Genomic DNA, 14958 nt, shown 5'->3' on the forward strand with positions numbered 1-14958 from the left:
AACTCTCTGGGGCCGGTCACACCCTGGGGGCAGCAGGGGCTCTACCAGGTGCACCCCCTTCAGAGATCCCAACCCCGGAGGACGGGAGTCGCCTCTGTGAGTGGGAGGCAGAGCCTCAGGAGGTGGTAGGAGAGAGACTGTGATGCCTAAGTGTCCCCATCCTGGGGAGGGGGTGCCAGGTCAGATGCCATGCAACAGTCCCGGGCCTTCGGCTCAGCACCGGGGCCTCTCCCTGGGGCAGCCGCTCCTGGGCCACCTGCAGGTGGACTCTGCCAGCCCAGCTCCGAGCTGCCGGGGAAGCAGAACCAGCCAGGACCCAGCCATCCCTGGCGCACACGGCCCTACGAGGCCTGAGGGGATGTGGCAGTCAGGGCCAGTCCAGGGCCCAAAGGGACTCTGACCACACACTGCTGGCCTCCTTTCTTCCTGAAGCCAGGCCCAGCCCTGGACCCCTCCGGCAGAGCCACACAGAGCCTGGAAGAGCCATTTCAGGCCTTCCCCGGGTGGTGACAGGAGGGAACCCGCGGCCACTCCTCTGTGAGAACAGAGGGAAGGGCAGAATCTGGTGCCCTGCAGAATCTGGCCTGAATTCCTGTCCCCTAGGTCGTTCTAGCTGTGTGACCACAGGCAAGTCATGTAAGCTGGGAGCCTGTCCTTCTGGCTCAGTGGGAACAGTGACAGAGGACCTGTTTCCCCTGTTGTCAGTGTGAGGTTATGGATAGCTGAGGCTTCCCAGGCCCCTGCTCCGAGGTCCCCAGTGGATGAGAAGGCAGACAAGCGAGCCCGGGCTTTGTGGCCTTGGGCAAATCATTCCCCTCTCTGGGCTTCAGAGGCCTCACGAGGAAGTATTTGCTTCAAGGTTAAGGAATCCTAAAGGGTGGGGTGGGTGTCTGCAGAAGGCAAACCCTTGGGCTGGTGTCCGCTGTGGAAGGCAGGGGGACCATTTTGGGCAATGCCACAGAACAGATCAGTGACCTAACACCAGCCCCAGAGACTCCCCTGCTCCAGGCCCTCCCCGGGCAGCTGGGTGAGGGGAGATTAAGATGCCGGGCACATCCTTCTCCAGGAGCCGCATCACTTCCACTTGAGTGCCCTTCAGAGGCTGGAAGCAAGGTCACTGCGACTCGGGAGCTTGGGAATCATCTACCCTGCGTGGCGCACTGGGACTGGGGCGGGAGGAAGCTGTAGCCTTGGCAAATGGGGCTCCACCATCTTCGGGGTTTCCAAGGTGACCTGTGTCTCATGCACCTGGCCTTGGCCCTTGAGGATCCCAACACAAGTGTGGGTCGGAGATGAGGCCCGGATCCGTGTTCCACACAGGCTGGGTCTGCCCCAGGGGCCAGTCTGTGGCTTAGAAGGAGACAGACTGACAGCTGGGGTCTCCAGGGGCCTCCCGAAGGGGTCTGTGCCAGGCCCCGGGGGCAGGAGGACCCTGACCTGCATGTAACATGGCCTTACTCCTGATGGATGAGTATATGCACATAAATGCACAGAAAGGTCGGGAAGCCCACCCACCATTATTGAGTGCCTTCAGAGGCTTATTTGTCTACAAAGACACGTATTATTTCCACACTAAAAGGGAGGAAGAAACACTTGGTATTTTGTGCACTGCTAGGGATGGGACCCAGGGCCTTGAGCAGGCCAGGCCAGTGTCCTGCCACAGCCGCACCCCAGGCCCTGATTTCTAAAAAGGAAATCTACCGGTTGTCAAAACGCCTTCCACGTCAGGCCTGTGGATCTCCTGGGTGGTTCGTCTAGATAATTAACTTTCCACCCTCCCCTACCCGTGACCCTGTGCAGGTTGTCACTGCCCTTCAGAGCCCCCGGGAGCGGGCAGCAGCTCTGACGAGGAGACACGGATCTGCCCTGTGCTCTCGAGCTGCCACCTCGCCACTGCCCAAGGCCCGAGCCAATTAATTAACAAGGCTTTGAAAAGATGTTTGCAAGTGATAGCGAAGAGTGCGGAGGGGGGGCTTGGAGCTGAAGGGGTCCTTCACTAAGAGCTGCACTCCCGCCTCCTGCGGAGCTCAGGAGAAGCCCAGGCCCCAGACGCCAAGGACGGGGCTTCCTTAAGCTGAAAGTTAGTCAAGGGCACCCAGTGTGACTCCAAGCTGCTTCCTGGGAGGAAAACCCCGTTTGGCTACATCTGAAAAATCCTCACAGCTTGACATCCTGGGGGCATCTGCTGCAGGCTGAGCCCCAATGCCCGGTGCTGGGGAGCAGGGCCATCTCTGCCTTCGAGTTCTCCTATTGGTGGGGGGACAACTGGCACCAGTGACCAGAAGGGACAAAGGGGCCCTGGGGCAGTAGGAGCAGGAGCCAGTAGCTACCCAGAGCTGCCTGGGAGGCCCCAGGTGGCCAGATCACGCCCACCAGAATGCTGCCTGCCACCCATCTGTCCCAGGGCTTCTTGTCTTCTCCGTGACATTCAGTCAGGGATTCCTCTCCCATGACCAAGGAGACAAGTCCTGGCATACACCTGCTGCCCCACAATTATCACCGAGAATGTCTCTGCTCACCATGTCCTGGCTTCAAAGGAAAAGATGACAGCCATGTTCCCCAGTGCCCCACCAAACCTTCCTGGTGACCCACAATGTGTCAGCTCCAGCCAGAAGGAAAATCCTGTCCCCTCTCTGGCTCTTCACCCTGTCCTGGAGACCCCACCCGGCCCCCCTATCTGCCCACTGCCAAGTTCCTGGCAAATTCACATGCTCCATGGAGCTGCCCGATGACTGTCACTTGGGGAGAGCCCCACCTGCTCCCTCCAGCATCTTCTACCTGTCCCCACCCACTATGTGCTGAGCACATCAGTCTGCAGCTATCTGCGGGTCTGTCTCGCCGCCCGCCCCCTGCAGCCAGCACTTGGTTTGCAGAAGAGTTTGACAAATGATGTGTGTTAAATTGATGACTGGCCACCAATCAGGGTCCTGCCAAAGCCCGGGGAGCCAACTAGAAGTATCCACCTGTCCTGTCCCTGTCAGCTCCCTGAGACATGTGGCAATGGAGAGGGCTCTGGGACAGCAAAGGTGTTCAGAGTGCACAGGGACCTGACTCTCCAAGGGCCTGAGTCTCCAAGATGCACAGACAGGGTTGATGGAGTCCAGTGGTCTGTGCGGAGCTTCTCTGCTCAGATTCCTGGCGACTCCAAAGCCTGCACCTCCCATCCTTTTTCAGAACAGAAATTGAGCTCCAACAATCCCCACCATGAGGCCAAACCAAGGAGCAATTCCTCGTTGGAAGAAACCAGACAACCACAGGGACTCCTGCACACGGACACTCAGGGCCACCTCCCTGGCCACGAAGGTGGACAGTCAGGACAGGGCACCTCCGCGTGTGGAGATGCCACTTGCCACAGGGAGCAGATTTTGGTAGAATATTAATAAGATGAGGAGGTCGGGGCTGGGGATGTGGCTCAAGCGGTAGCGCGCTCGCCTGGCATGCATGCAGCCCAGGTTCGATCCTCAGCACCACATACAAACACAGATGTTGTGTCCGCTGAGAACTAAAAAATAAATATTAAAATTCTCTTAAAAAAAAAAAGAGGCACAAAAAACTTAAAAAAAAAAAAAGATGAGGAGGTCACAATACAGTGTACAAAAAGGAGCTACAACACAGGGAGAGCTCAAGTTTACCAATGGGAACAAAGAAAAGAAAAAGCACATTTGTACACATACAGGGAAAGGAGAAAGGAGGACGCACCAAAATATCAGCAGCTGTTTCCTGTGGCAGAGCATTAGACGGCCATTTTTAAAGAATGTTCTGCATAGTTTACAGTCTGTTATGAACATTTTATAGCTGGGAGAAAAATACTTGCTGTTTTAAAACAAAAACCTTCACCTTTCATTGCACGAGGTCAGTGGCCAGCCGTGGAGGAGAATGATACAATTGGCGAGGATGGAGATCCCATCAGGCGGGCACCAGGGCACCGCGGAACCTGATTTCTGTTTTAGTCAGCTTTTTCGCTGCTGTGACTAAAAGATCTGACCAGAACAATTGTAGAGGAGAAAATGTTTTATTTGGAGGCGCAGTCCCTGGGGCTCGAGGTGAGGCTGAAAACCAGGGCAGGAGTGTGGGGGAGGAAGCAGGCGGCATGGTGATCAGGAAGTGGAGACTCCCCAGACACAGGTATGTACCCCCAAACTACGTATGCCCCCAGTGCCCACCCCACCTGCCTCCAGTTACCAGTTCACCCCCATCAGGGGATCCCTTGGGTTGAATCTCTCATAACCCATCATCTCCCCTCTGAACCTTCTTGCATTGTCTTACACATGAGCTTTTGGGGGACACCTCACATCCAGACCATAACACTGTCCCAGCTCGGGAGGCTGGGACAGGAGGATCCCAAGATCCAGTCCAGCTTGGGCAATTTATCAAGACCTTGTCACAAAAAATAAAAGTGGCTGGAGTATAGCCCAATGAGATTCCCCAGGTTAAAAAAAGAAAACAGAAAAAGTTCATCAGATTTCCCAAAGCAGGTGGCTTCGTCTTTGGTGGATATAAGTGACATAAACCAAAAGAAGCCAGGACGCGGGCCACAGCAGAACATGGGGCATCCTCCTCACACTCCAAGGTGACCAAAAGCAGTCCCCCTGGTTGAGAGGCCCCTGCCATGATCTGTCTCCACTAGAGACTAATCAAAGGCTCAGTAAGGTCCATCTCCACCCTTCCCCATCCCCGGAATGCAAGGACGACCTCTGGATTTGTCAGAGTCCAGTAGTTCACCTGACTCACCCGGCTTCTGAAGGCCTGCGTGGTACAGGCCCTGTTTGGGGTACTGCCCCTGAGAACCAGATCAGCCAGGTGTGGAGGCACAGCCGGGTGTGGTGGCACCCCCGTGAACCCAGCAACTCAGAAGGCTGAGCAGAAGGCTCACAAGTTCCAGGCCAGCCTGGGCAACTTAGTGAGCACCTGTCTCAAGACTTATTTGAAAAGCTGGGTATGTGGCTCAGAGGTAATCCACTCCTGGGTTCAGGCCCCAACATCAAAAAGAAAAAAAAAAAGTAGAATTGGAACAGAGATCTCCCTCCGCTCTCTGCCCGCACTGCCAAGAACCAGGAGCAGAACTCAGAGCTGGGCCCTGCCCATCAGTCCTGAACAAGACCCCCCAACACCCGAGTCTGCTCCCTCCCCTCAGCTGCTCCTTTACTGTCCCAGCTCCTGCCGGTGTTCCCTGTCCAAAAGTGGGGCCCACAGGGACAAGCCCCACCTCTCATCCCCCACCTCAAAGAGGAGAAAGCCGCCCCAGCCTCCCTAGTGCACAGGTGACGCCTATTTATAGCCTGGGGATAACTGGAGGCCGATGCCCCTGCAGAAGAGCAGCCAGCTCCCAAGCACCCCCTTCCAGCTCTGCAGAGGGGCCGACCGCAGCTGCCGGGGCGAGGGGCTGCAGAGGGGCCGCGAGGCATATCTGAAGTCCCATGCGAGTGTGCGCATGCACACACACTCACACACCTCCGGCTGGCCCAGACTAAGGCAAAGGCTTCCCATAAAGGCCTCAGAAACAGAAGCATCCCCCAACTCCCTCCTGCATCCTAGCTCACCAAGAAGCCGAGGCGCAGCCACTGCCCGCCTCACTTCCAGGTGAGCAGATCCACCCCGGCTCTGCCTGTCCATCCAGTCACGCTGCGTCTTGGAGCAAGAGCCTCTGCTGATCTGTTCTGGAGCATGCAAGCATGGATGCTGTTTCCACCCGGCCCTCACTCAGAGGGCGCGGGGCCTCACCCATGCCAAGCTGTCTTCTGGCACCCACGGCAACCTCTACACCTCCCTGCCGTGCTCAGGTGAGACTTGGGTCCATTGTGGGGCCCTTTGTGGGAGGGATCCTCTTCTGGGAGGGGAAGGTCCAGGCTCGCCATGCCAAAGTGCAGGGCCTGCGTCCTGCTCCATCACAGGCTGCCTGCTGGCCACACCCACTCCCGGCACTGAGTGCGTTTTTCCACATGGCTTAGAAGTTTAGGGTGTTTTCTAGAAGACCGTGGGACGCAGTCAGACCCCACCCGGTAAGCACCTCTCTGCTGTGATTGCCAAGGGCAAAGAGGGGCTCCGGGCGTCCTTGCTGCCCACTGTGCCCCCAGCACGGCCCACTCACCTGGAGGAGCCTTGAGGAGGAACGGAATGAAGCTCTCGAAGCGGAATTTATAGAACAACATTGTAAGCTTTTATTTTCCCATTAAGCTTCTTAGTTCCTTAGTATCACAATGGAATGATGAGAAAACAAGAACAACAACAACAAAAAAAAAACCAGGAGTCTTTGCAAATCCCTGACAAAGAGCAGGGACTTCAAGGCAATCGGGCGGGCTCCACAGAGGCAGCGCCCACTTGCGGCTCTCTCCATGGCAGGCTGGGTGGGGAGGTGGAATGGTGAGAAGGTGGCACTGTTGTAAGCTGTCCTTGGCGTTTCTGCTCGGCTGATATGCACATGATCTGCACGGCCCACCCCTGGGGGTTGCCAGGGGCTCCCTGGACTGGGACCTCCAGCCAGCGCTAAGATGGGCCCTGAATCCAGGCAGCGTGGCTCAGGGCGTGAGATTCCGGGGGGTGGCCAGGCCTGTCTGGGAGACATCTGCGGCAGAAGGTGGAGGTGGTGCAGGGGCAGCAGCCCGTGTCCCTCAGGCAGTGAGCAGGCCGCAGCGGCACGCAGGGCTCCTAGAGCTTCACGGTGCCGGGGGGCAGGCTGTCGTTGCAGAGTCTGTAGTAGCGCAGGTCGTTGACCAGCCTGTGCACATTCTGGGTGAACGAGGGCAGGTCCTGGAAGGCAGGGGACAGCTGCAACTAGATGCAGGGGGCTGCGGCCCACGCCCCCAACACCCAGGCCCCACGGCGAGAACCTACCAGCTGCTCCCACACCCGGGGCCTCAGCAGGCTCTGGAGCTAGGCTGAAACGCATAGCCTCAAATCCTACCTGCAGAGCACTATGGGGGAAGAAAACTCGCAGGCACGGCCTGGGCCCACCACACCAGGCGCTCCTGCAAGCAAGGCTCAGCTCAGCTATCAGCCCACTAAACCCTCCAAGTGACACTGCACCACAGGCTCCGTCAGCAGGACACATGAGGAACCTTGCTTGTTACACAGACGGGAAGGGAGAGGGTCCAGGTGGAGTCAGTACGCCTGCTGCCAAGTCCAGGTTCTCTGGTTCTGGCATGGCTGCCGCAGGCAGGCAGCAAGCACTCAGCAACATCCAGAGCCTTCCCACACAGGGCTCCAGCACTGCCGCCAGTCAAGAGTGACGGGTGTAGAGGTGCACATGGCACCCCCTAGTGACCCAGCAGGGAGCAGCAACCGTGGGAAGCACCAGGGCTGTGAAGTGAGGGCCTCACAGTTGGAACCATGTCCCACTGACACCTGCTGTGCAGGCTGAAATGAGCAGCACAGTAGGCAACACAAAGCTGACACCACCCTGGCCGGTGACAGGACAAGGCTAAAGGAGCCCTACGGCTCTCCTCACCCACCCACCCACCAGGACTTCTCCTGTTACCCCAGCTTCTCCAGAGCCTGGCTCAAAGCTGGCCTCCTCCTCTGCCTGGACTCTCCTCTTTCCTGGCCGGTCAGCCTCCTGCTCACAGCCCTCTGGGCACCCCTGGCTCACCCTGGGGCTCTGGAGCCAGAACACCCAGGTCAGGACCCTGCTCCCTGGCTCTGCAACTTCCAAATGCCACCGCTGCCAGCTGCCCTGAGCCCGGGCCTGAGCCATCCATGAGGGGAGGGAACAGCACCTGCTCCTCAGACACCAAGGAAGCCCCAGCCCGCAAGGGCCTGGAGTGAGCTTTGCTCTGGGCCCAGAGGGTGCTGTGCTGACTGTCTTCTACAAAAGACGGGGTGAAGGCAGAGACTGGCGCTGGGCCTGGGCACACACGGGGAGTACACAAGCACACAGCGTGACTCCACACCTCGCCCCCAAGAAAACCAACCAAGGGATGCAGCACACAAACACCTCATCAGAATTTCCAGTGGAACACAGGAATCTGTTTCTCCATTTTTAATCGGCACCCTGGGTGCTTCTGAGGAATAACTAAATGTAGAAACCACTGTGCTAGTCAAGAAGCTACTGAGTGCTGTACTCAGAAACTGGTCATTGGGATTTGGGCTCTAGGAAAAAGAAGCGGGGAATCCCATTTAGGTTCCTAAGTGAACCTCAAGCTGAGGATGGAACAGGAAAGATTCAAGGAAAGGAAGATTCCAAGACAAGGGCCAGCAGGACCTCAGTCTAGGAGACACTTTCCCGGTGCTTATCAGAGGCCAGAGTGGCAGCAGGCAGCGTCTGCCCAGCAGGGGCGCTGTGAGCCCTGGAGAGGAACTGCACAGGCTGCTCAGCAGAGCCGAGTCAAGAGCACCAAGAGCACCAGGGGGCCTGGCGTGCTGGCACCAGGGTGATGGCATGAAGAGGCAGAGCCTGGTCAGACACGGTGGTGCACACCTGTAATCTCAGCCACTTGAGAGGCTGAGACAAGAGGTCACAGGTTTGAGGTCAGCCTGGGCAACTTAGCGAGACCCTGTCTCAAAATAAAATAAACAGAGCTCAGGATGCAGCTGAATACTTGCTTGGCATGAGGCCCTGGGCTCAAATCCCCAGTACTACCAGAGAGAGAGAGAGAGAGAGAGAGAGAGAGAGAGAGAGAGAGAGAGAGGGAGAGGGAGAGACGGAGACAGACAAGAGAGACCAGCTCCCACCCAAGGTAATGCTCAGGCAGGGACAGCCCACTGGATGTCCCTGAGGTAGAGAGCACTGGTGCTGTAAGGGGCCCTCCATGGCCATGGAGCACGTCAGCCCACACTGAGCTGGAGCCAATCTGGAGAGAGTCCAGGCAACCTGAGTCCGTCTCTGACCCTGGGGGCCCACAGCTGCAGCCCCAAAGCACCGGTCTTCTTCATTGAGTTTTAGCAAGAGTGACAAGTGTGTCTTCTACCACACTCTACAGTGTTGGCCCTGCGGGGGCTCATCCCCCCAAAACCCTCTAGTCAGGGTGTGCTCGGGTGGGGTGGGTACGCACAGCAAGCTGAGACAAGTCCCTTCTCTGAGACAAAGCAGCAGGCCTCAATGGCTGAGACTAAGAACACTGCGACAGAAGCCAAGGCCGGAGAGTATGTCACCCAAGCACTGCTCAGGCTGCTACCAAGTTGCCAGCCGGCAGAGCCCTGCCCAGAGGACCTAATGTGCCTGAGGCAGTCTGCCCCTCGCTGGGCAGGTGACACCTGAGGCCCACACTTGCCCTCCTTTTGGCCTGGACCTTTCTTTCCTCACCCGATCCATCTTGAAATTCCGCCCCAGCACATTTTTCTGGTTGGCATCCACACCGTCACAGCTGGTCAGGAACTCTGGAAGGAAGGCTGCAAAGAAGCCATCGAAATCGACAGAGGCCATGTTGTAAATGGCAATGCCAATCTCCTCTTGCAGAAGGTCATGGGACTTGTGAACCAGGACCTGGAGCAGCACGTTCACGAACTGGAACAGCATGGTGGTCCGGAAGATCTTCTACGGGCAGAGGCAATGGTGAGTGGGGCCGCCCTCAGGCCCCTGGGCCTGCCCCAGGTCCCACCTATCCCCCATGATGCTCCCCAGTGAGGAAGCTCAAGGACACCTGGATGAAGGGCTCTTTTGGGAGAGAGGGGCACTCACCTTGTGGTACAGCTTCTGCTTGGTGTTGAGCGTCTCCAAGTAGAAGAGATTCTGTTTGAAAAGGTGGATGTCGGGCTGGAGAAAGGACTGTCCAAAAGCCTGGAAGTGAGACCATCAGGTAAGGCCTCCCAGAGCCACCCTCTGTGACAGCCACCCTATGCCAAAAAACCTGTTCCCAGGTGTGGCTCCCCACACCGATGCCAGGACGAGGCCCAGCTGGACTTCTCAGGCTTGGCTAGGTTTCCACGGTGCTCCCTGGAGTCTCCAGGCTAAAGTCTTCCCCACTGGCCTTGATGTCTACTTCAGCCTCATCTTTCACCTTTTATAAGAAATCTCTAGAATCCCTTCACAGGGGCTGACTTTAAAGCAGGAAGCCCACAGCTCTGGCCAAACCCCTCAGCAATCTGTGTGTCTCCAGTAAGTGACCACCTCCCCCTTCCTCGGCATTCCAGGCCTCCCAGGCCCCGAATCCTGGGGGCTCCTCTTGATCAGCTGCATCTGCCTCAGGGTTAAGTGACCACCAGTTCTGAAACTGCCCTGGAAGCTCTGGATATAAAAATTACTAGTTCAGGACCAAAATGAAGCATGCCCCCCCAAAACACCAAGTGCCTTGATCTAATAGAAAGTGACCCTGGTAGGAAGGGAGGCTGGTGGCCCACAGAAAATCTCTCTGAGTGTCACCACTTCATCATTCCACCTGGGCTGCTGAGAGGGGGCTCCTGTAACCCCTGCTGCAGCCCTGGGACCTCCATAATGATAAGTTTCCACTGACTTATTATTTAACATCAGGGTTACTGAGGGTGACACAGAGGCACCTCCTGAGGCTGCCGTTACAGGAGTCAGTCACCGGCACAGTCAAGACACATAGGATTCCCACTGACCCAGAATGCTCCCTCATGCCCCGTGTAGCATCATCTCCCGCTGCCCCTGGGCCACGAGTGACACTCTGTGTCTCTGCTTCACCTTTCCCAGAATGTCCCATAATGGCTGGAACCACACAGTGCACAGCCTTTGGGGTCAGGCCTCTCACACCTAGCACAATGTACCTGAAATCCACGCTTGTTGTTTGCACCAATAATATGTTCCTTTGTATTTCTGAGCAGTAACCTACTTTACAACTGTCTCCATGGGTTCACCCCCTCACCAGCAGATGGACATTTGGATTGCTTCTGGGTTTTGACAATTATGAAAAAAGCCACTTCAAATAAATATGTACAGGTTTCACTTATCTTTGGCAAAACCCTTAGAAATGGCATTGCTGGGTCACACGCTACCTATGTTTAACGTGTAAGAAATTGCCAAAGTGTGAGACTGTTTTCCAGAATGGTTTTTACCAGCTCTGAGTGTGGGACCAGGCCTCAATCTTCCCAAGAAGTCTTACGAGCAAGGACAGAATTTAAGCTTGAGAGAGGCAAGAGGGGAGCAAAGTCCTGAGCACCCCAAACCCCAGCCTCAGCACAGCATGGTAGATGGAAGACCCAGCAGGCTGAGGTTTTCTGTGGGTTGGGAGGTGGGCGGGAGGGAGGGAGGGAAGGAGGAAACCCTCTGCCCAGCTTCCTGCGACAAAAAGCCTGTACTTAAAAAAACCTCCACTTAGATGAGGGCTTAGAACAAAAATGTTATCAAGCCTGCTGCTGTAACAGCTGCACTGACCTGAAGGTGAGGACTGATCCACGGGGGTGCATTTCCCCCAATGTGGTATGTGCCAGAACCATCTCTGAAAAACACAGACTGCTGGGCCCCTCCCAGAAAGACTCCCATTTTCTTCGTCCCCGCTTCTTGCACACTTGGGGCAATACTGCTCTACAGTAAAGCAAGCTGAGGTCACACGTCCAGGCTGGTCACACATGTTGTCTCACTTACCTCAAAGCCAACCCATCACACAGGCAGTAAGAGCCCCACTCACAGGTGAAGAAACTAAGACCCCAAGACGCTAGTTAATAATACAGACAGGCAGGCGGGGCTGAGCTTCAGACCCAACCTACAGGGGTTCAAAGTCAGTATGCCAATGTGGTCAGGCTGGGGAAGTGGGACTACGCGCCTGAGAGGCTACCCAAGGGCAGCAGTTCAGTGGGCCCAGGTGGCCCCCAGGACAATCATCTGCTCCAGGGTACGTGCTCACTGGCTCGTCCCCCTTACCTGCATGATGGCACTGAACTGGGGCTCATTCTCCATCTGCTCCTCAGCAATGCCCCTCTGCACGCTGGCCAGGACAGTGGACTTGAAGAAGTACCGCCAGTTGTGATGGAGCGTCCGGAAAAGGAGTTCGAACAGCTCAGCCTTCACATCAGGGGAAGGGCGCTGTGGGGACACACACACACACAAGCTCAGCCCTTTCTTCATGCAGCTCAGGGAGCCACTCACAGCTGGTGCCAGGGCAACACAGAAGCCTAAGAGACACCAGGTGAAGCATGCAGTGTCAACAAGCCCCCTACACCATGTCACTTCCTGGGCAGAAAGCTTCAAGCCCCTGGAGGTGGCAGTTCACACCAGAATGCTTGAGCACTGGAGGGCACTTGATTCAGAATGCACAGGCCAGTGCCCACGGCCCTTTCTCTGGTAGAAGAACTCAGCTTTATACACTAGGAGAAAAGGCTATGGAGCAGAGGAACAATTAGGAATATGGATTTTCTGTTGAGAAAACAGCCAATTTGATGTGTCTTCTCTTCCTGATTGTGCTGTTCCCTTTCCCAGGATAAAAACACTATCCCAGCTAACCTGCTGGTCTTCCACAACCTCTGAGGCTAAAGACAGTAAGATCCTTAAAAGCAGGGCTGCTCTCCATAGAAAGAGGGTTTAAAGAGCACTCAGGAACCACAGAAAGCAGCACTACAGAGGACCCCTTGGTGGAGGCCGCAGGCTGAGCTGATTGCTCTCTGGACTGGCCTCTTCTTTCGCTGGCAGCCTGGATTCTGAGAGGAGCAGGGGGCGGGCTCAGCAGGATTTTTTAACTAAAGAAAATCTCCAAAATTACTAGAGAACATGCAAGTCACATGACTCCAGATGTCTCTGCAAAATTCAAAACTATAAGGCCCAGCCTTAATTAAAATTAAAACCAACACCTCGGGTCACAAGCTTCCATGGTAGAAAACCATACAGGGCTCACATGTATCTCGTGATGCAAGGCACTCGCTTTGGTCTTAGTTCAGACAGTTAAAAAGGTTAGTTCTTAGTTACATAACTATTTCCAGAAAGCTCGAGTTACAGCTATACTGACCCTGGACCTTGTCATGCTGAGGGCTTGTTTTCCAAGGACCAAGTACTTTCCTCTAACAGTGACAGGTTTGTTTGGTCCCAAGAGTTGCCTTGCATCCTTGAGACCAAGAATGCTTTTAAATGGAAAGGTAAATCTGTCGTGTTGCCTGTAGAAAACCACACAGCCCCCGACTTTACAAACTGACCCTCCTTACCGACCAATCTTGTGATGACTGGCCTGCTAGGCTTATCCTAGACTTTCTAACTAACTTGACCAATTTAATAAGATTGTGTCAGCTGAAGGCATTCTTTCTTGGAAAAAACAAAAACAATTTTACATGAATATTAAAACAGGGTTGGGGTTGTGGCTCAGTGGTAGAGCGCTCGCCTAGCATGTGAGAGGCCCTGGGTTCGATCCTCAGCACCACTTAAAAATAAACAAACAAACAAATAAATAATAGATATTGTGTCTAGCTAAAAAATAAATATTTTTTAAAAAGGGGGGGGCTGGGGTTGTGGCTCAGCGGTAGAGCACTGGCCTCACATGTGCGGGGCCCTGGGTTCGATCCTCAGCACCACAAAAAAATAAACGAAATAGAGGTATTGTGTTCAATTACAACTAAAAATAAATAAATAAATAATTTTTTAAGAGCATTAAAACAACTAACAAATGCACTTTAGAATACAAGGTGTTTTTTGAAAATTCATTCCCTCGGCCCTGCGTACCTCTGCAATGATGGGGTACACCTGCTCCATGCACAGGGCGATGATGCTGGGGAGGAAGGGCTTGAACACCTGGCCCGGCTCCTGCACCACCACCTGTAGGATCTTCAGGAACTTCTCCACCACCCGGCAGCCAGTGCTGCCTTCGTGGAGGATGCTCTCCGCCAGCTGTTCTCTGCAGACAAGACACAGCCACATGATAACTAAAGAACTCTGTCCACAGAGCACATGAAAACCAATGCTTGTGGCCAATGAAGAAAGGGAACAGAGACCCATACTTTGTAGCCAGGTCCCGCTACTTCTCACTTGAATCTGAAAAGCCTGAAAGCCTGGGCGGCGGTGTGCGTGGTTACCTGGTAAACATGTTGAGGAAAGTCTGTATGATCTGTTCAGTGAAAGGCACACCCATCTGTACTCTAAGGCCTCGAAACAGAGTGAGGAAGAAGCTCAGCATCTCATCAGTCACATCTAAATAAAAGGACAGAACACGTGGTCAAAGCTCCACACACGGGGCAAACAGCCCTCGGCTTGACTTCTTTTGCAAACTGCACTGTCATCTCTCTCTAATGCTTCCTGCTGGAAGAAATTTCCCCAGTACCATCAGAGCCAATGATAGAAAGTGGAAAATGATTAAGGACCTGCTGAGAAAACAACTCTGGTCCAGGAAACCTCTGCCTGATGGTTCACAACAGGAAATGGAGGTCAACTGAAAGCCTCACTCAGGGCCTAGCATCCAGCCACGGTCAAAATTTTCTTTGCAGATGGATCATTTGGGGCCCACGCTGATGGAACTGTTCACAGCCGCAGCCACTGCTCTCTCTGACCAAGAATCTCTGCAGCTGGGTCAGGGGTTGAGTGGCTGAAGTGGATAATGAGGGTGTACCAGGCTGCATGGCCCTGTTCCATCAAATGAATTAACTGCAGAAAACACTGGTCACAGTTGGTGTGGTTCCTCCTCCAGACCTCAGCAACCGTCTGGCTCTTACTGCACATGCTCAGCTTGCAAGAGGCAATCAGTGAACACATGCTGAGAAGAACCCACACTTCTCTCACAAGACTGGCAAGTCCACTCTAAATGCTCTCAGGAGAGCCAGACAAGTACACCCAGAGAGCTGAAAAGCCTGTCAGTGACAGTGTGGCAAGGGAACAATCTCAGCCAAGCTCACCTTGCCACATACGCAGGCTGCATAAATGAATGCATAAATGCATAAATGCTCTCTTGCTTCCTGTGTAAAGCCCCTTACCCTCTCACCCATCTGTCTTCCCCGCTGAGGGAACACAAGGACTAGGAAGGGGGCTGCAAGTGACTCGCTGCCACGTGACAAGGGCCAGGGGCCACACTCTCCAAAGAAACAGCACTGCCCTCTGCCTTCCACACCCCAGTGTTCCACCAGAGCGTGCCAAGGCCTGGACTGCGCCATCCTGGC

General features: G+C 54.8%; 1 protein-coding gene and 1 non-coding gene across 7 annotated transcripts in view; one reads left to right on the forward strand and one right to left on the reverse strand.

The window, feature by feature from the left end:
- Positions 1–6134: 6134 nt before the first annotated feature.
- The window catches only part of Xpo6 (exportin 6), a 98219-nt gene continuing 89395 nt past the window's right edge, over positions 6135–14958 (reverse strand). For all 6 annotated transcript variants that reach the window (XM_048789705.1, XM_015491195.2, XM_015491194.2 and 3 more), the window contains 6 exons: positions 13885–13999; positions 13535–13706; positions 11753–11914; positions 9614–9712; positions 9239–9469; positions 6135–6747 (listed from right to left, as the gene is read on the reverse strand). In XM_048789705.1, the coding sequence (XP_048645662.1) occupies positions 6646–6747; positions 9239–9469; positions 9614–9712; positions 11753–11914; positions 13535–13706; positions 13885–13999 (881 nt within the window). In that variant the 3' untranslated portion in view covers positions 6135–6645. The remainder of the gene's footprint in view (positions 6748–9238; positions 9470–9613; positions 9713–11752; positions 11915–13534; positions 13707–13884; positions 14000–14958) is intronic.
- On the forward strand, positions 13167–13238 carry Trnaa-agc. The gene has a single exon. It is a non-coding gene; the product is annotated as a tRNA-Ala (tRNA).

This window comes from Marmota marmota, unplaced genomic scaffold (assembly GCF_001458135.2).
Source record: "Marmota marmota marmota unplaced genomic scaffold, marMar, whole genome shotgun sequence".
Lineage (NCBI taxonomy): Eukaryota > Metazoa > Chordata > Mammalia > Rodentia > Sciuridae > Marmota > Marmota marmota.